A 19,745-nucleotide genomic window follows, 5' to 3' on the forward strand; every position below is an offset into this window, starting at 1 on the left:
AGGTCACTATATAATGATAAAGGGGTCAATTCATCAATATAACAATTGTAAATATATAAGCATCCAAAATCAGAGCACCTAAATATAGAAAGCAAATATTAATACAACTGAAGGGAGAAACAGCAATACAGTAAGAGCATGGGGCTTCAATGGCCCACTTTCAACAACGGATAGATCATCCAGACAGAAAACCAAAAGGGAACACTAGACTTGAAATCACTATAGACCAAATGGATCAGACAGATGTACACAGAATATTCCATCCAAAAGGAGAACCACCTATGGAATGGGAAAAAATATTTTGCAAACCACATATCTGATAGGGGGTTCATATACCAAAATATAAGGAACTTCTACACCTCGATAGCAAAAAAAAAAAAAAAAAAATTAATGGACAAAGGATCCAAATAGACATTTCCCCAAAGAAGGCCTACAACATCATTAATCAGCACAGAAATATAAATCAAACCACAATGAGATATCACCTCATACCTGTCAAGACGGTTATTATTAAAAAAAAAAAAACAAAATATAACAAGTGTTGGTGAGGATGTGAAGAAAAGGAGATCCTCATACACTGCTGGTGGGAATGTAAATTGGTGTAGTTATTATGAAAAACAGAGTGGAAATGCCTCAAAAAATTAAAAACAGACTTACTCATTTCCCCCGGATATCTCCCATGTATACATAGGATATATTTGTTAATAAACTTGTTTTTCTGTTGTTAAAAAAAATTAAGGGGCACCTGGGTGGCTCAGTCAGTTAAGCATCTGACTCTTGATTTCAGCTCAGGTCATGATCTCAGGGTCATGGAATGAGCCCCACATCGGGCTCTATGCTCAGCATAGAGTCTGCTTGTCCCTCTCCCCCTGCCCCTTCCCTCTCTTGCCCATGCCCTCTCTCTCTCCAATAAATAAATAAATAAATAAGTAAAATCTTTTTTAAAAATTAAAAACAGAACTACCATATAATCCAACAACCCCACTTCTTGATATTGATCAAAAAAAAAAAAAACTGAAATCAGGATCTCAAAGAGATACTCACCCTCCCATGTTCATTGGCAGCATTATTCACAATAGCCAAAATAGAGAAACCTAGTAATCCATTGAGTGATGAGTGGATAAAGCAAACATGGTACATACATACACTGGAATACTATTCAGCCTTAAAAAGAAAGGAAACCCTGCCCCAACATGAATAAGCCTAGAGGACATAATGCTAGGTGAAATAAGCCAGACAAGAAAGACAAACACGGTATGATCTCACTTACGTGTGGGATCTAAAATAGCCAAACTCATAGAAACAGAGAGAGAATGGTGGTTGCCAGGGGTTAAGATGGGGAGGTTATGGTCAAAGGGTACAAGGTTTGTTATGCACGATATATTGTATACTTAAAATTTGCTAAGAAGGTAGATCTTATGTTGTGTTATCACCACACACACACAAAGAAAATAATAATAATAATAATAAAGAGGGTGGGAGGAAATTTTGGGAGGTGATGGATATGACTGTGGCCTGATGGTTTCAAGGGTAAGTACTTATCCCCAAACTCACTGAATCACGTACATCAAATACGTACAACTTTTTACACACCAATCATACCTCAATAAAGAGGTATGTATGAATGAAGGAATAAATAAATAAGGCCATAAAGGCACTAAAAGGGAACACAAAAACATTTCTTTTTAAACCTCAGAGTGGCCATAAACAAAAGATTGATAATTTGATCATTTTGACCACATAAACATTATTAATTTCGTATGGCCTAAACCACGATGAACAAAATTGAAGGAACAATGGTGTGGGGAAAATAACCACAAGAACAGGGGCGCCTGGGTGTCTCAGTCAGTTAAGCGTCTGCCTTCCGCTCAGGGCCCTGGGATTGAGCCCCGCATCGGGCTCCCTGCTCAGCGGGGAGCCTGCTTCTCCCTCTGCCCTTCCCCCCTGCTCATGCTCTCTCTCTCTCTCTCTCTCTCTCTGACAAATAAAGAAATAAAATCTTTAAAAAAAATAAAATAAGTAACCACAAGAACAAGAAAGAGTTGGGTTAAGTTCCATGTGTCATAGAAACTCTCAAATTGGTAAGGAAATCCATAGAAAATGAGGCAAAGGATGAGCACAGAGGTCATAGAAAAAAAATTAGCTTTTCTTAATGTGAAACTTGTAAAACATCAAGCAGTGGAAACACTTTACTGCTGTCAGATGTTAAGCTCTCTCTTAACAATCTTACAGAGCAGAAACAGAAGCACAGCCTGATTGAGTGACCAGGCCCTTCCTTGTCATGGAGTGATCAGTGATGCAGACCATATGTAGCTGGACCGTCGTAAGATTCGTCCAGTGCTGGCCAGAGCCACCGCGTGTCGGCTCAGGAGAGGGACTGGGCTCCAGCCTCTCCGACTCCATATCCAGGGGCCTCACAGTGGCAGCATGAAATCGGCCAGGGTGGGAAATGTTACACTACGGAAAACAGCAACTGCTACAGATTAAAGCTTTGTTAGGCCCAGAAAGTGGTTGTTAGATATTTACCATCACCCACGAGACCCACCCCAAATGCCTTCAAAACAGGAGACTATCACACTTGCTGAGAGTTTCAACTGGGTTGGAATCAAAATGAGGGTAAAGGTACCCAGTAAGGGACATAACTGTATGCGTTTTGGAAAGATCCCAGGCAAACCTGATACTGCACCCACGTGTATCACCAGCCTCACCTGAGAACCCTAAGAATCCGATCCCATGCTTTCGTGCACTGGCAGAAGGTCTGCAAAGATAAAACCTGATGTCTTCCAACTTCCGTAAAACCATAGAGCAAAACTGAGAAATTTTATTGAAAGCAACATGGCTGGCTGTGGGGAAATGGGCAAGAGCCATCAGCTCACCTGAATGTCCATCTTCTCCCTCAGGGCCCGGAGCTCCTGAGTCTGCCTGAGTCGCTCCTCAGACTCCTCATCCCGCAGTGACCCGAGATTGGACTCCATCACCCTGTGGGACTGCAGCGCCTGCAGTTTCTGAAAAGCCAGGACACGGTCTTACTCAGATGAAGATCTAATCTTGATGTTGTCTTTTATACCTTGAGCAACGTCAGAAGGGTGCACCTTACCCCACCAAACTCCCGCTTGTCCTCAGCAGACATCTACGTGCCTGCGCATACTCACACAAGTCTGCATTCCCCTCCACGAGGGTTCCCCTGAGAGCTCAGTGCTTACTCGGGAGAAGCAGGTGCCCCGTGGACGAACAGAACTCGAGAGCAGAATTTCAACTGCACTGAAATCCGGCTGTACCCCAAACCCAGAGCTCGTCAGACATTTCTGCCCCCATTTCCTCCTCAGTCTCGAATAGGCTGAAGAAAATCAGACTCTTAGGGGCTTTGGGAGGGTCTCATGCACTCTGGACCATTCCCTGAGGACTCCTGTCCCTCCTCCCACCAAAAAATGCTGGCTGTCACCAAGACGGCCTGGCTTGGCCTGGCTTGGAGTTGTGTCGCCAATACCTAGTGATTCCTGAGCTAGCTGTGTGTCATCTGAAGGAAAGGGCACAGAAAAGGGGATCCAAGAGGAGGGGCCTTGCCACCTATGGTTATATTTTTAAACATATCACTGCTGCAGTCACAAAAGTAAATTATCTCCATCTCTATCACTACACAAAACCCATAAGCCCCCTATTAAAGCTTTAAAGAACTGCAAGTCCCTGAGTTTAACTTGTTATCTTTCTTGCTCAGCTTTAACTCTTCTCAACTGCTAAAGCAGTATTGGGTATAAATGTTAACCATTTCTAATTGAGTATTTTCGTAGAGTCAAATGCTTTTTTAAGTGGATGCGCAACCCTCGGCTTCTGATGTGTCATTTCTGTCCTCACACCGATGCTCAGACAACCAGAGAGCAGGCTCATGGTAATTTCCATTCAACTAGGGACTCCTTTGGCAGCTGGATTTACCCTACATCTTACCTAAGGTTCTTTCTGCAGCTAGGTAACTTAGCCAGAGTAAGCTCACAGGCTTTTGTATCAAAGGGAAAATTTTGAGGAGAAACATCTTCGAGAAGTATTTCCCTCTCACTGGCCCTCCTAACAGCAAGGGGAATCTTGTCTTACGTAATGAGATGGACGGGCTTACAGTGTTATTCACACTCATTGTAAATGAAATCTTATCTTTTTCTCCCCCAAATTAGAAAAAAAAAACTAACAAAATAATTATCCAAATACACTGAGAAGTGTGTATCCAGTTTGGTTCCTATAATAAAAGTAAAATCATAAAATGTCACTTGAGAGGAGATGGGGGAGACATACAGACATAAAAACACAGCACAAGCAATCCTATAAAGGAAAGACCAGAAAAGTGACATTCCAGTGTAGGAAAATGTGATCCAAGTTAAAAAGAAACCATGGATGGTAAGAATTATGTCCTCATTCACCAAAACTTAGAATTTCTGAACCAAAGTAAGCCTCCAACCTTTGCTGAGGTGGTTTCTAAACAATAAATCCAAATTCAAATCAATACCTATCTATCAAATATCTAGTCAGCTAGCACCATGTCAGGGAGGAGTGGGAGTCAGCAGGGGTGAGGGCTTGCTCAGGAATGAGAAGCATGGAGCTGGTAAGAGCATGAGCTCTGTGTGGTGGAGCAGCATCTTGTCTCCCACATATCATCCCTGACCACACTGCAGGAACATTTAGGATGGGAGGGCTTGGGCCACTATAGATAACCCCCCCCCACACACACACACACACACACACGGCTCTCATCTCAACCCCACAGCCTTCCCTATCCCCGGCTTCCCATCTCAGATTGAGATGATGGATCACCTAAGACTCCACTCATATCCCATGACAATCTCCTTCTGGAAAAGTTCTCCAGGTGTTTCTTTAGCAAAACGTAGAATGATTGTGAGAAATGCTACCAGGCAGTTCATTTTCAAAAACAAGAGAAGATTCTCCTTGATGTTAGAAGGACCAACAAGAGCTACATATATTCTGAAAATATTTCTCCTCCAAAACATTTTCCCTGGTATGGTTTTAGTCATATAGGTTTATATGGGAAGATGCAGTCCAGGGATAATAACCTTTAATAGGTTTTCCTGAATAAACTTGACAGTATACCCAGTAGAAAAGCAGAGGCTTTGAAGTTTAAAAAGTTAAGTTCAAATCCCTGGTCTACCTCTTAGTAGCTGTGTGACATTGAGCATGTTTTGGGGCCTCAATGTCTTCCCCTGTAAAGGAGGAATGATAATAGTTTTCTTTTAAAGAACTTTAAAAAAGAATAAGTAAACGAACAATGTACCTACTTTGAGAATGTTATGGTTGTTCTGTTGTTGTAAGGATTGAAAGTTATTGTAAATAAGGTGCCCCGCACAGGGGCTGGAAACCAGTAAACAGAGTCAGTAAATCTTACTATTCCGTGTGATCTCCACAGACCCCAGCAGAGCGCCTGGCAGGTAGGCAGCACTCAGCACATACTTGAGAAGTGCATTCATTTAAATATTGCCTCATATCTTGTCCAGTGATGACAGAAAGCCCTTTGCAAAAATAAAGATAATGTCTAGGGAGTTGTTACTATATACCAGACAATATTAAGTGCTGTCTGTGTGCTAATTTAACCCTTCCAGCAACCTATCTAACAGAAAAGAAACTGAGGCACAGGAAGGTTAAGTAACTCGCCTAAGGTCACACAGCCAATATGTGATAGAGCAGGGATTCGATCCCTGACACTGGCCTCTGGTATCTGGCCTCACAGTATATTAGCCCCCAATGGCAGATGAAATAAAACTAGCACAAACTAAGAAATAAATATTGAGAATAAACAGTTCTTCAGCAAAAGAACTTTGAACCCCTTTTGTGTTGGGTACCTCTTCTAGCATAGAGTTGTGGTTGGCAACACTTTTAAATTCATCCCAAAATAATTTTTTTAGCTTGTCTATTTCCTCATATAGCTTGGCCCGCTCTTTTTCTTTCCATTCATCAAATTCTTTCTTAGCTTCTATTTCCTTCTGACGGGTGATCTCTGCTTCCTGGAAAGAAAAGCAAGAACAATAGAATCATTAATTCCACATTTTGGCAAATATTGACTGAGAAACTGCTGGGGCCCCTTGTCTGGGCAAGTCACTGTGGAGACCCAAAGCACATTCATCCCACAGTCCCCACTGTTTGGACATGGAGGGGGCCAAGTCTTATCCGAACTGTAAAGTCCCTTGAGGATAGGGACCCCGTCTTTTCTCCCTCTTTGTATTCCTGGCATAGTTGGTGCTCAATAAATGGGTGCTGAGGAAATGAATGAAGAATGACTACATGAAGAAAGGGGTGAGGCAAGTTTACATACTTTCATTCTACAATTATCTACTAAGTACGTCCTCGAGACTGCACTTTGGAGTTTATCCAGTCTTTGTTCTCAAAAAGCAAACCAGCAGGGTAGTGTAAGAAGTTAACATTCTGGTTCAAATGCCCTCACAGTGTGCTGAATAATGCGGGAGAGTGCAATTCTCGGCTCTACTTTTGGCCACACAGATCTGGAAAAATAGTTCAATTTTCCTTCCCAGCCAGCCTAAGATCATTTGCCACACCAGGAAGATGCCACCCTGGCGCTGACTCCCAGCTGCAGGAAACCAGCTAGACTTCTGGTCCTGTGGGAGACAGGTGCCTCATGGGTCTCCTGGGTAGTCCACGAGGGGGTCTCCCCAGAGCTTCCTCTCCAGGCCCACCTGCAACTGCCGCTGCCTCTCCGCCTCCCTCTGGGCTTCCAGCTCCCCTTGGGTCCATTTTAGCTTGGCCCGCAGCTCTTCTAACACCTCCTCCACTGGCTGTTCCTGCTGCTTCTGCTTCCCTGTGGGGTCCATGCAAAGACAGGGTGGCCAGTTTCAGTGAAAACGTGAATGAAGTGTAGTTCCTTGCCTATGCAATCAGCCACACCTCAGGCTGAGACCAGCTATGCCATTTCCACTGGACACTAACCGCGGGCAAGTGACATAACCTCCCCGACCCTCAGTTTCCCCAAGTTGGAAAATGGAGATAACAGCACCCAACTCAGACTGTTGTCTTGAGGGTGAAATGTGATAGTGCAAAATGCTTAGCATAGTGCCTGGCCTGACTGCTCACTAAGCGTGAACTATTACTGTCATTGAAAATAACCATTTTGACAGTCCCGACACACACAAATGTAAACGGGAGATGGGTAGGGTAACAGAAGCAGAATACCAAACAGCACGCGCACAGTGATTATTGATACAAAGAACCTATCAGTGGATCCTGACAGCCATCAGAGAGGAGTTTAACATAGTGAAAATAATTGTAGTTTTAAGTTCACTTTGTTCAGAAATACAGGATAGTATTAAGTTTCAAATGAAAAAAAAAAAAAGCAGCATGTATTATAAAGGAAACTTTCAGCCGAGGTTGTTTTAAGTGTATACTTTCACTTTTCTAAGATTAAAAAGAAAATGAATTATAAGAGAACATTCTAACTAAACCACATACTTATAAACCAAGAGTTACTGGTTAATGAAAAAGACACCAATTGTACTTGAACATTTGTTACTTTTTAAAGTACCTTTAGTGCCTATTAGACAGATAGCACCATTATTAAAACCCGAAATGAGATATGGTTTTCCTCAGACTGGACTTTTTGGAAACGCTTAAGCAATTTTTAGATGTAGTAGAAATTAATTTGGGTTAACAAAGTGATTTGAAATGATATGAAAAAGGAGAGCAGGGGTATCCGAAAAGCCAGCTGCCTGAGAATAAAAAGATCATGAACATTAATTTAGCAAAAGTTGCCCGAAGAACATATTTTCCTTCTCCTTCAGCACTTAACCTTAAGAAAATAATAAGGAATATGCACAAAGATTTACATACAAGAATGTAGATCATCATGTGATTTATAATAGGGAAATTTATGAGTAACCCATATAAAGTATGAAGTAATTTAATTGTGAAATAAATTATGATAGCCACAGGATGGGATACTATTCAGCCATTAAAAATCATGTTCTCCAAGACAACTGAATGACACTGGAAATGTGATATATTCTTAACTGAAGATAAGCAACAGGCAAAACTGCATAGTATAGGACTATATACGTACACAGAAAAATAATGACAGAGAACACACCAAAATATTAACTAGGTGATATTGTCCATGGTTTTTATTTTCACTTTTCTACCCTTCTGTATTTAAATTTTTCCAGGTCAAGGGACACGTGGGTGGCTCAGTCGGTTAAGCGTCTGTCTTCGGCTCAGGTCATGATCCCAGGGTCCTGGGATTGAGTCCTATGTCGGGCTCCTTGCTCAGCGGGGAGCCTCGTTCCCCACTCTGCCTGCCACTCCCCCAGCTTGTGCACTCTCTCTCTCTCTCCGGCATATAAATAAATTAAAAAATCTTTAAAAAAAATCAACAGACTTTTTTTTTAATAAATTAATTAAAAAAATAAATTTTCCAGGTCAAAGGCATTTTTTCCAATTTTTTTATTATGGTAAAATACACATAACATAATATTTAGCATCTTAACCATTTTTAAACGTACAGTTCAATGGTATTAAATAAATTCATAATTCATAATGTTGTACAACCATCACCAGCATCCACTTCCATAACTCTTTTCTTCTTGTAAAACAAAAACTCTGTATGCTTTAAATAACTCTCCATGGACCCCCTCCCCTGGGCCCCAGCAATCATCACTCTACTTTCTGTTTCTATAAATTTGACTACTCTAGGTGCCTCATATAAGTGGAATCATACAGTATTTGTCCTTTGGAGACTGACTGACTTCACTTACCATAATATCCTCAAGGTTCATTCATGTTGTAACATGTTACAGAATTTCCTTTCTTTTTAAGGCTGAATCATATTCCCTTGCATGTATATACCACATTTTGTTTATGTATTCATCTGTCTACGGACATTTGGGTGCTTCCACATCTTAGCTACTGTGAATAATGCTGCTATGAACATCAGTATACAAATATCTCTTCAAAGACATGTCTTTTTATCAGAAAAATTCATTTAAGAAGTAGAAAATCTGTTTTTCTTTAGCAGCCTCCAATGCAGAACCAAGAAGAATTAGATACATAATAAATGCATAATAATTAGGTAAATGGTGCTGTTTTAAAACTCTAAGTCTGCTCTTTGAAAAGGAAATTTAAATGAAAAATAAGAAAAAAGGTTTTTTTTGTTTTTTTTTTTTTTTAAAGATTTTATTTATTTATTTGAGAGAGAGAGAATGAGAGAGAGCACATGAGAGGGGGGAGGGTCAGAGGGAGAAGCAGACTCCCTGCCGAGCAGGGAGCCCCATGCGGGACTCGATCCAGGGACTCCAGGATCATGACCTGAGCCGAAGGCAGTCACTTAACCAACTGAGCCACCCAGGCGCCCAAGAAAAAAGTTTTATTTAATGGGATTTTTATATTTATATGATTTACATTTTCATATTTATATTTATTTTACGTGTTAACAGCTATTTCTTATGAACCACAAATATGGATATAAAATATGCAAATCTCTTTATGTGGAAACATACAGCCTTGCTACTAGTTTTGGAATTTGAAATGGTAAAATTAAAGTGATTAAGTCATAATTAGCTCATGTACATACAAAAAGTCAAAGAACTGGTCTAACTGCTCATTAACCCCATTTAAGCCCATTCATAGTTAGCACCAGAGAATAGCAGATTCATAGAAGGCTGGAAGGTAAGGACCCCTCAAAGTCACGCCGTCTGACTGCCCCATTCACAGCAAAGGCCACTGAGACTCAGAGGGGGTGCATTGACTGTGGTCACATAATAGGAAGGGATAAAGCTAACACTGAACTTACCTGTCTGACTCCCTTTTTCTCTACACACATGGTCAGAAACCCTCCCAGCTCCACATGGGATGGATCCGCCTGTGGTGGATGGTGGGATCATCCCCTCCTCTACTGGATGATGAGGTCTGAGGGCAGCTGTGATGGTCTATGTGCCCCACACCCACTGGAAACCAGCCCAGACTCTTCCACGGTCCCAGGAGGGCCACCTGGACTCACCTCCTACTGTCGCACCTACATGCCGGCGCTGGATGTGGCCCCGGAGAAAGGTGGCATTCATGAATGTCTTGTCACACAGGTGGCACTGCACAGAAAGGAAACAGTGGTAAGTGCAGGATTACATCACCTGGCTCAACCTGGGGTTCTCCCAATATCAAAATTCCCATTTCCATGGGCTCCCGGGGCTGCTTCAGAAATGAAGAATTGGATCTGAACACTGCCAGCGCCCTGGGGAGCTGTGAGCTCTACCTAGGTATTTGAGGATACTAAGGAATTTTTGTTGGTTTTTCAAGGCGTGATGATGGTAGCGTTTATATTTAAAAGTGAGAGTCCTTGCCTTTTAGAGATACATACTGAAATAGTTATAGATAACACCATATGTCTAACACATTCAAAGTGATGCAGGCATGGGGGCAAGCAGGTAGGGGAACATGTCCAAAACCATCGACCATGAGTTGATAACGATTGGGCTGAGTAGTGTACAAATGAAGATTCATTACACTACTCTCTCTTTTGTACATGTTTAAAAATTGTCATGATACAAAGTAAAAAAAAAAAGTCAATGTCCAGGGCTCGCCCCAGGGTTGAGAACCACCAGAGCAGAGGAGAACAAATAATAGTATCTCTAATTCTGCTTCACTCTCCTCAAGCATTCAGACACCGCCAACCTATCATATCTTTTCACTGTAAAACCTCAAAACTTTTCCAAGACAACTTTGCAGGCTGTTAATCCTACTCAATCAGACTAAGAGGGCAGATTATTTGCTATCTTTACACAAATGTGACAAAAATTGCCAGTTGTCCCCCCAAAACACATTTTCCCTCTTTCCTCAGTAACCAAAACCCTGTTTTTTAGCTGGTCATGAGGTTAATGAGAATAAACACTTTATGTTCCAGCCTCGCTTGCCAGGTGTGGCCATGTGACTAAATTCTGGCCAATGACATGGAAGCAGAAGTGACTTGTGCAACTTCCAGAAGGTGTCATTAAAGAGTCATGATGAGAGTAGAGTAGCCACTCCTTCCTCTGAAAACAGAACCCCGGTTTTCTTCTGGGGAATCCCTCTGTCCCTTACTTTCCATCCATGGGCTTTGGTCCATCCCCAGCTCCACGGTGGGACATGTGGCCTAGACCAGTCACAACCCTGAATTCCTGGGGACCTGTGAATGGCTCCCAGATGGGTAGGAGACCCAAACACAGCTAAATACAGGACACGGTGAAAAACCGGCCGGGTTTCTGGGACCAAAGTAGGCCTTCTATCATGCCAGCCTTGAACCTGGGAAAGTCAGATACTGGCATTGGTAGCCCAACTTGCTACCACACAGACAGAATCTTTCTGAGAATGGAACCCACACTTGAAGAAGAGTTGTCAACAGCTACAGAGACAAACTAAATTCTGGAGCCCATCATCTGATTCCAAGGACAAGCCACACCTGAGTCCCACCAGAGCTCTGGATTTTTCAGTTAAAGTAGCCAATAAATCCCTTATGGGCCTAAGCCAAGTTAAACTGCTGCTCTGGCATTTACAACTGAAAGGGTTCTGACCCTTTGTATCGTAATTAACATTGTATCGATTACCATTAGATCCATTTACATTGTATCATATGATTCCTTCTGTCCCACCTACCACCCAACTATGACTTTCTTGAACACCTGAGCCAGCATGATTTGTGCCTGCCTCCTCAGAGCCTGGCCCACGACAATTCATGAGAGTGCAGTGGTCCCCAGGCCACACTAGCCATGCAGATGCGAATGTCCAAACGCCACTCTGCGTAATGAACTGTCACTTGGTTGAATGATGGAATCACTTTTCGGGAATGGGCCTGGCAATACCAGTCTCTTGCTACAGACTGATTCTACACACACACACAAACACACACCTCTTACACACGCCTTTTTACATCACACTGCTACATGCACACACAAACCCTTCAAACATACACTCACGCCCTCCATAAATACACACACCCTTACACACATATATGTCCTTCATTCACACACACACACACACACCGTAAATATATCTTTAGGTGCACACTTCACACACAAGCACACATTACACACCACACGCTCTACATACATACATACACATACCACACACGGATGTATGTTCCAAACATTCACATGGTAGACACACATATCCACACTGTCCTTAAACATGCACATCCTCCACACATTCACACCTGCACACCCTAGACATGCACCCTCTCCATAAACACACACACACATAGGCACACACATATGCACACATATCCTTCAGATACACACTTGCCACACACACACACACACACACACACACACTGGAGAACTTGTTGAGACAGCTCTAACATCTGCCCTTCACCCCAGTAAGCATGGCCCACAGCAACCCCGCGGCCCATCCCGGTGGTGGTGCCGCCCAGGCGGCCCGGTGACTGGGCCCACAGCCCTCCCCCTCCCCCACCCTGCAGAGATTCCTCACCGCGTGGTAGCTGTGGGCCCCTGTCTGCAGGAGCAGCTGCTGCAGGGTGCCGATCATCTTGCGACGCCGGCGGCTCTCCTCTCTCACGCCCTTGAGCTCATCAGCCTGGCGACCCAGCTCTTGCTGGCCGCGCTGCTGCTGGCCCAGGCTGGCCTGCAGCCGGGCCTCCAGCTGGGCGACGCTGGCGCTCAAGCAATCCTGGCAGTGCAGCAGGTACTCGATGATGAGCTGGGCCAAGCGCAGCACCTTGAGCAGCACCGGGTCCACGGGCTGCCCACAGCGGCTGCATGCCTCCCGGTCCAAATTGCAGAAGGTGACCCCAGTGATGTTCTCCTGCAGGGCGGCCACGTCCAGCTCCCGCGCCACGCGGTCCACATCCAGGGCGCTAATGCGCCTCCAGTCCACGCTCTCAGAGCGAGGCTGGAACTTGAAGGTAGGGAGCGGGTAGGCCCCAAAGAGGGAGCCACTGAGGCCTTCAGCAGGGGTAGCCGGGGACTGCATGGGCTGAGGAAGCCCTGGACCGACCATCGAGGGAGGGTGCCACCAAGGCCACGGCAGCAGGCACAGGAGCTGAGAGAGGGCCTGGAAAATAAGGAGAGGGTCCAAGTTGGGCAAGACACATCTGGCTGCACGTACAGTACACCTGGCCAGCGGGAGCCTCAGTGGGGTGAGGGGAGGGGGCTGTGCAGCAGCCGTAGGACCCACGGGGTGCACTGACGCGGTGAGAGCTGCAGAAGGCCGGGTGTGGGCTCTACAGTCGCACGGGTGTGGATTCAGATCGCAGCCTCGGGCAAGTTCCTTCACATCCTTCAGCCTTCTGTGCATACTGGGAGATCACGGAGCCTACTTTTCAGGCTTGTGCTTAGGAATGAGGCAAGTGAAGCACCCAGCCTAGTATCTGGCACATAGGAGGTCCTCCTGCTAGGAATGAGGCAAGTGAATCCCCCCTCCTCTGTGCCTCGCACCCAAGTCCACGGCGAGAGTCCCTGCCAGAGGTCTTTGTCAGAGGGAGGGGTCAAATGTCTAAGCGGGTCCTTCTGCAACCCTATACTGACCTCAGGATAACGTCCAATAACTCGCCATGGGAGGCAGAGCCTCCTAACAACCACCACACCCCATCCTCTCCTCCTGTCATTACAAGATTTTGGTGGACCAGGAGTGGGCTACTTTCCCCAGGTGCCCCAGCTGTGAAGTGTGATCACAGGACTATGCTTCCTCTGGTGGGATGTGAGTAAGATGATGGTCCCCGCTGCCAGGGGCTGCTTAATAGAGCGGCCATGTCTCTGCACACAGGCTCTGCTAGTCCGTGATGGTCTTTTTTTCAAACCTACTGGTTTAGAAAAGAGGTCCAATTTGTTCTCAAAAGACTCAGATTCTCCTCTCCACTCTCTTGGCAGACACAGAAATTGTTCTCTCTCTTTAAAGAGTAATTTGACAATAGCAATAGGATTTTAAAATGAACACGCCACTACTAAGAATTATAATTTACCCTACAGATAAACTTACACAAGTGTGCAAAGGTGCTGTGCAAAAACTGTCATGTAGTGCTGTTTGTAACAGCAAAGTACAAGAGAAAATACAAGAAAGGGCAGTACAAAGTACAACAGGGGATACAAATAGTATCTCTATACAATGAAATACTATGCAGCTATTGATAAGAATAAGGCAACTATTCATGCACTGATATAGAGTAATGAGTGTGTGTCTATGTATACATATACATAGATACAAATATATACACACATATATATACACATATACACAGGTATTTCCGCATCTGTTTAAATGATAATATAATCACATATAATCATAATTTGCAAAAATAAAGATATGTATATCTCACATATGTATCCATCTATGTCTATCTACATATATCACATAGACATAGGTCTATAGATATATCTCACATTGGAATGGTTGCCTATGAGGAAGGAGGGGAAATGGGGTGTGAAACGGGGATAAATGAACAGATGGTGCATGGGTAGGAGATGGGTTGATAGACAAGCCTTACACAGATCGATGATGATAATGACACATGCATATAATATATATACATATATACACACATGAATGATTCATATTTGTTGCTCATGTGTAATAATAGTGAAATAAAATACACTGATTTACGATTCCTATATATGATTCATTGTCTATCATTTTGCAGGCATAGACTATGGTATTTCTAGAAAAATTAACAAGCTGTTAGTGATGGTTGCCTCTGGGAGTGGGAATGGAAGTCGGAAGACTTTGATTTTCCACTTTCCCCCTTCCTATACTATCCAAAGTCCTTCACATCATCATCTATTACTTTTATAATTTTTATAGAAAAAATACAATTTCTGTCCTTGGGGAACTTCAAATCTGAACAGGGCAACAAGAAGGACAGGTGACCCTATTTAATCAAATTCTTTCCAGATCATGTGATTCAAACTTTTCAGTACAAGAGAAAGTCAGAAGGGAGAGAGGTCACTGACCTCACGAAGGGGATAAGCCTCATAGGTTTGCAAAGAGGGGCAGGGCCTCCAGGGAAGGTCCCTGACCTCCCGGAGCCCTCACCTGAGAAAGACCGCGATCGGCCTGCCCTACCAGCCCGCAGGGTGCCTGAGGGTTGGAGGAGGCGCAAGGCCAAGCACTCAGTAGTAACATCGGCTGCAGTGCCGCGGGTGCCAGCCTCCGTGCCAGACACAGACCGACTCCACGTGCAAACCTGCAAGCAGTTACCACTATGCCCGTTTTACAAACAAGAAAACGGATGTCTGGAGGAGTTAAGAGTCTTGTCCCCGATTGGGAGGCCAGAGTTGAAGCACAGCTGGAGGTGCACCTGGCTCCAAAACTCGTGGACTCTGAACATTGATTCTCGAAGCTATTTGTCCTAAAACTTGGCTTTGATCAGGTCATGACCCCTTATCCCTCAAACTCACTCATTCATTCACCCACTGCCCGCCCCCCCCCCTTTACAGCATGCCTACTCGGGCCAGCCCCTGTGCCGGGCATTGGGGCTACCGTGGTATATGAACCCCACACCCGCCCTGCACCCAGGAGCTCAGCGTGGCCCCTTGTTGCCGCAGCACCATGTCCAAACCCCTTGGCCTGGTCTTGAAGGCTGCGCGCAGGCTGCCGCTGACCCACCTGTTCCATTGCAGCTCCCATGCTTCCCTTTCTCAGATACTCTTCCCCCAGACAGACACCAAAACCAAATCCAGCCAGCCACCTGCACCCCCATCATGGCCGAGACAAGATCAGCCCATTCCTACTTCGCGTGTCACGTTATTTAAACAGACCAAAAAAAGGAGATGGGAGACATGATACTTACCATGCTCAGCTCCAAGCTGCAACTGTGTCTCTGGGGCCTCAGAGACAATTGCCACAACAAGCTATGCCTTGGAGCAACAGCAGGTTACCAGGCATGCTGTGGGCAAGGGTAACAGGACACCTGCTTCCTGTCCTCCCCACAGACCGGGAGCTCACCTAGAACTCACTGTTTAACTATTTAAGCTTTGGCCTCAGCTGTGTGCCCACAGTCCTCTCTCTAATAGTAAGGCTAAGAATGCTCCATCGGCTACTCTCTCAGCTTCTCCCACCTTTTTGAAAGTTCCTTCCAGCCTCTTCTGAACAGTTACTATCCTTTTACCCTTCCTTTAACATGGGGGGGTGGGGGAAGGAGGGGGAAGATGAGGCGTGGGCAGTGCCCCCGCGATATTCTGCTGTTCATTCATGACCCATCTCTCCCTGCACACTCTCCCTGAAGACGAGCTCACACACATACCCACAGCTTCAGCGACCAAAGGCCTGCTTTAGGCTGAGCCTCAGCCACTCCCAAATCTCTTTCTTGCTGGCCCATCTCTCTCTTGGGACCTTTAGATCCAGCCTTCCAATACTGAGTATACCAGAAATTGCAAATCCAAATTCCCCCAGGGCCAGGAAGGTAGTATTAAATGCAGGAAATGTGGCAGGTATAAGAAAAACCACAGTACAAGCTTGATGATAAAGGGCAATTAATCCCCTACCTTAGTGCCCAGGATACAATTAGGCAGCAGTTCTCAAAGTGTGGTCCCTGACCAGCAACGTCAGAGCATCAGCATCAGCAGGAACTTGTCAAAAATGCAAGTCTCCAGATTTATTGATTCAGAACCACTGTGGTAGGGAATGTTGGGGATTGTGGCAAAAGGGGGAGTGCATGCCCCGTTTAGAAGGGGCAGCCACCTTGAGGCACCTGGGGGGCACAGTTGGTTGAGTGACTGACTCTTGGTTTTGGCTCAGGCCATGATCTCACGGCTCCTGGAATGGAGCCCTGGGTGAGCTCCGCGCTCAGCAGGAGCCTGCTTGAGATTCTCTCCCTCTGCCCCTCTCCCCAACTTGTGTGCAGGCACTTGCTCTCCCCCCTCTCTCTAAAATAAATAAATAAATCTTAAAAAACAAAAACAAAACAGAGGAAGGGGCAGCCACCTCTGGGCTTCAGCCATATGGGAATGGATTTTCTGTGTTCCTCATTGGCTAATTCCAAATTCACTAAAAAGATATTCAAACACCTTTATGAACTGTTTTCAAGCTACCTTTCTAGCTGCATCTCCCACTTACAATATTACTTGCTGTCCACACGTTCTTATCTCTGGGCTATTTATTTATGTGCACTGTTTTTAAGTGTTTCATAAAGAATAACTCATGTAATCCTCAGAACAATCCCTCAAGGAGGTACTAATATTATCCAAACCACAAAGAAGTAAAGAAGCTTGCCCCAGATGCAGGAGGCAAAATCCAAAACCACGCAGCCTGCTTACAGAGTCTGAGCTCTTAGCCACTAGGCCCTGCTGCCTATTGGTATAGATGGACCTCCACCACCTCCCCCTGCTCCTATTGCAGGTGAATGAGTGCCTGCTTCAAGGCCTTGCTCACACTTGACAGCCACCATAAATCGCTCCCAGGCCCACAGTCAAAATGCCCCACCTCTCCCCTGGGCTCAGGGCAGCACAGAGTGTACGCTCCTCTGAGCGCCTCGCCACACTCCGGTCTGTATCAGTGTGCTTATGCAACGTTCATTTATTCATCCCACCAACAAATGACTCCTGAGCCCCTACCAAGTGCCACGCACCACGCCCGGCACTCAGAATTGATGGTGACCCAGGCAACAGTCCCTGCCATCATTAATAAAACTAGTTACCAGCTCTGCACACGCAATTACAAGGCTTTCCATGCACTATCCCACTTAGTTCTCATTACAACCCAGCGTACAGATGAAGAGACTTAGAGGTGACCCAAGAGGGCAGATGACTTCCCACAATCATAGAACTAGTAGTAAATGATGGTGTCTGGCTCCAGACTTCTCCAGAAAGACAGAAAAATAGACAGAAACAACCATGCAGAGTGGTACGTGCCAGGGTGGGAGTTGGGACAGGGTGCAGCGGGTGTACCAAGGAGAGACCACACCAGGACATTCCTGTCTCCGTTCTCCTCCACGTCCCCCAGCTATAAGTTCCGCAAGTGCTGAGACCATGGCTTATTCATTATCTGTTGTATTCTAGCCCCTAGCATATTACTTGCAGCCCAGATTGCTATTGACCTGAGCAGAATTATCAAAATCTTAGACTATCTGCCTCAAAAGTCTATATTCTTGGGGATCTGGAGAAATGAGCCTATGAACCAGCAAGAATTAGAATAAAGAGTAAGAACAGAGTTGGGAGTCCTTAATTTGGACCCACTGGAGAGAAATGCCATTCAGACTTACTAAAATGCTGAATTTGTTACCATGTGTGTCCACAGCCTGATCCCACCGCTGCTAATGAAAGCCTAGAGTGCAGGAGCCCTTGTGGACGGGCTCAGGCTCATCAGCGAGAAGCCCCAGAGCCCACACTGACCATCAAGATATGGCTGCAGCCCTGAAACCCTCACATTTACACTCTGAGCACACTCTGTAAACACTGAGGATGGTGGCCCCATTCCCAGTTATACAGAATTCTGAATTAGGGATCTGAGTTCATGCAGTCTTCCTGAACCCCAGAAGCGTCACTCCTGTCTTCCACTAGAACCCCCAGGTTCTCAGAAGTCTTAGGGCTCTGGAATCCAAAGGTGAGCAGAACTGGGGGAATTTGAAGATTATGATAGCAGCCATCACTGATTAAGTTTTTGTGTGCCAGCCTTTAAAAGTACTATTTCTAGCCATCGTACAACGTTGTATGTAGTTGATTTGCCTCATCTGATAAACGTAGAAACTGAGGCTCAGAGAACCTAAGGGACTGGGCCCTGGTCACTCAGCTCCTAGGTAATGAAGCCAAGATTCAAGTCAGGTTCTGCCTGACTCCAGAGCTTTTGAATTTTGCCCATCTACCTCCCAATGATGATGATGATGACAGAGAAATTACTTCCCACCATGGAAATGACAGTACCTGAGATTTCTTGACCAAACTGCAAGAACTAAAACTTTACAGCAAATCACAACAGGATCAGTGCCGGGGACCTGAAATTCCCTCTATCTCCGCAGAGCTTAGCTGAACAGGACGCAACTCCACAGCTGGAGTCCAGGTTAGGATGGCAGGAGACAAAGCCCAGGGAGAGTGCAGCAGGTTACCTGGAAACCACATACCCCAAAGGGCAGTCACACTGTGCTTCTCCAGGCATCAGCAGACTGCCTTCCCCACATCTGGGAATAGAAACACAAGGCAGCATTAGGAAATCCAAAGCTGTGTTAACCATCTCTGCATGTTTTGATGGGGTCCCAGGAAGCTTCCCAATCTTAGACCAATGTCATGAATTAGTAGGACCCAAAAGAATGATATTTATGCTAGCATTCTAAATTTGCTTCATTGTTGAAGAGATGGTTTCTACCTGGGGCAATCCCACAGCCAAGAAAGAAAGAGAATAAAGAATTAGAATAAAGAGTAAGAACAGAGTTGGGAGTCCTTAATTTGGACCCACTGGAGAGAAATGCCATTCAGACTTACTAAAATGCTGGACTTGTTACCATGTGAGTCCACAGCCTGATCTACCGCCCTTGCTTTGCACACCCCCAGTGATGGGGTGTTCACCACCTCACAAGGCGGCCATCCCATGGCGAAACAGCTCCCGGAGAATTTATGGTTCTTCTGAAACCTGCCCACCTATAATCCGTCCAAGATAACTTGCGCAATGATCAACTAAACAACTGATATTTTTAAATTCTGATTTTTTAATATCAATGGACAGCTAGACTATACCACCACGGCTGCCACCTTACTGTCTCTTTTGCTTCCTCAAGAATGCAACCAAGAGGAGCAGTTAGGGGAGCCAAGCTACCGAGGCGGCTGCCGGGCAATCATGGACAA

General features: G+C 45.0%; 1 protein-coding gene across 3 annotated transcripts in view; it reads right to left on the reverse strand.

The window, feature by feature from the left end:
- Positions 1 to 19,745, reverse strand: part of DZIP1L (DAZ interacting zinc finger protein 1 like) — a 41,728-nt gene that overhangs the window by 18,934 nt on the left and 3,049 nt on the right. The window contains exons 2-7 of one of the 3 annotated variants that reach the window (XM_081826896.1): positions 19,013 to 19,084; positions 12,451 to 13,032; positions 9,995 to 10,079; positions 6,687 to 6,808; positions 5,838 to 5,999; positions 2,877 to 3,005 (exon numbers count right to left, since the gene is read on the reverse strand). In XM_081826896.1, coding sequence (XP_081683022.1) covers positions 2,877 to 3,005; positions 5,838 to 5,999; positions 6,687 to 6,808; positions 9,995 to 10,079; positions 12,451 to 12,978 — 1,026 coding nt within the window. In that variant the 5' untranslated portion in view covers positions 12,979 to 13,032; positions 19,013 to 19,084. Of the gene's footprint in view, positions 1 to 2,876; positions 3,006 to 5,837; positions 6,000 to 6,686; positions 6,809 to 9,994; positions 10,080 to 12,450; positions 13,033 to 15,763; positions 19,085 to 19,745 lie in introns of all 3 variants that reach the window. The other 2 variants (XM_081826884.1, XM_081826891.1) reach the window with 2 other exon arrangements.

This window comes from Leptonychotes weddellii, chromosome 1 (assembly GCF_054177405.1).
Source record: "Leptonychotes weddellii isolate Sample4059 chromosome 1, ASM5417740v2, whole genome shotgun sequence".
NCBI lineage: Eukaryota > Metazoa > Chordata > Mammalia > Carnivora > Phocidae > Leptonychotes > Leptonychotes weddellii.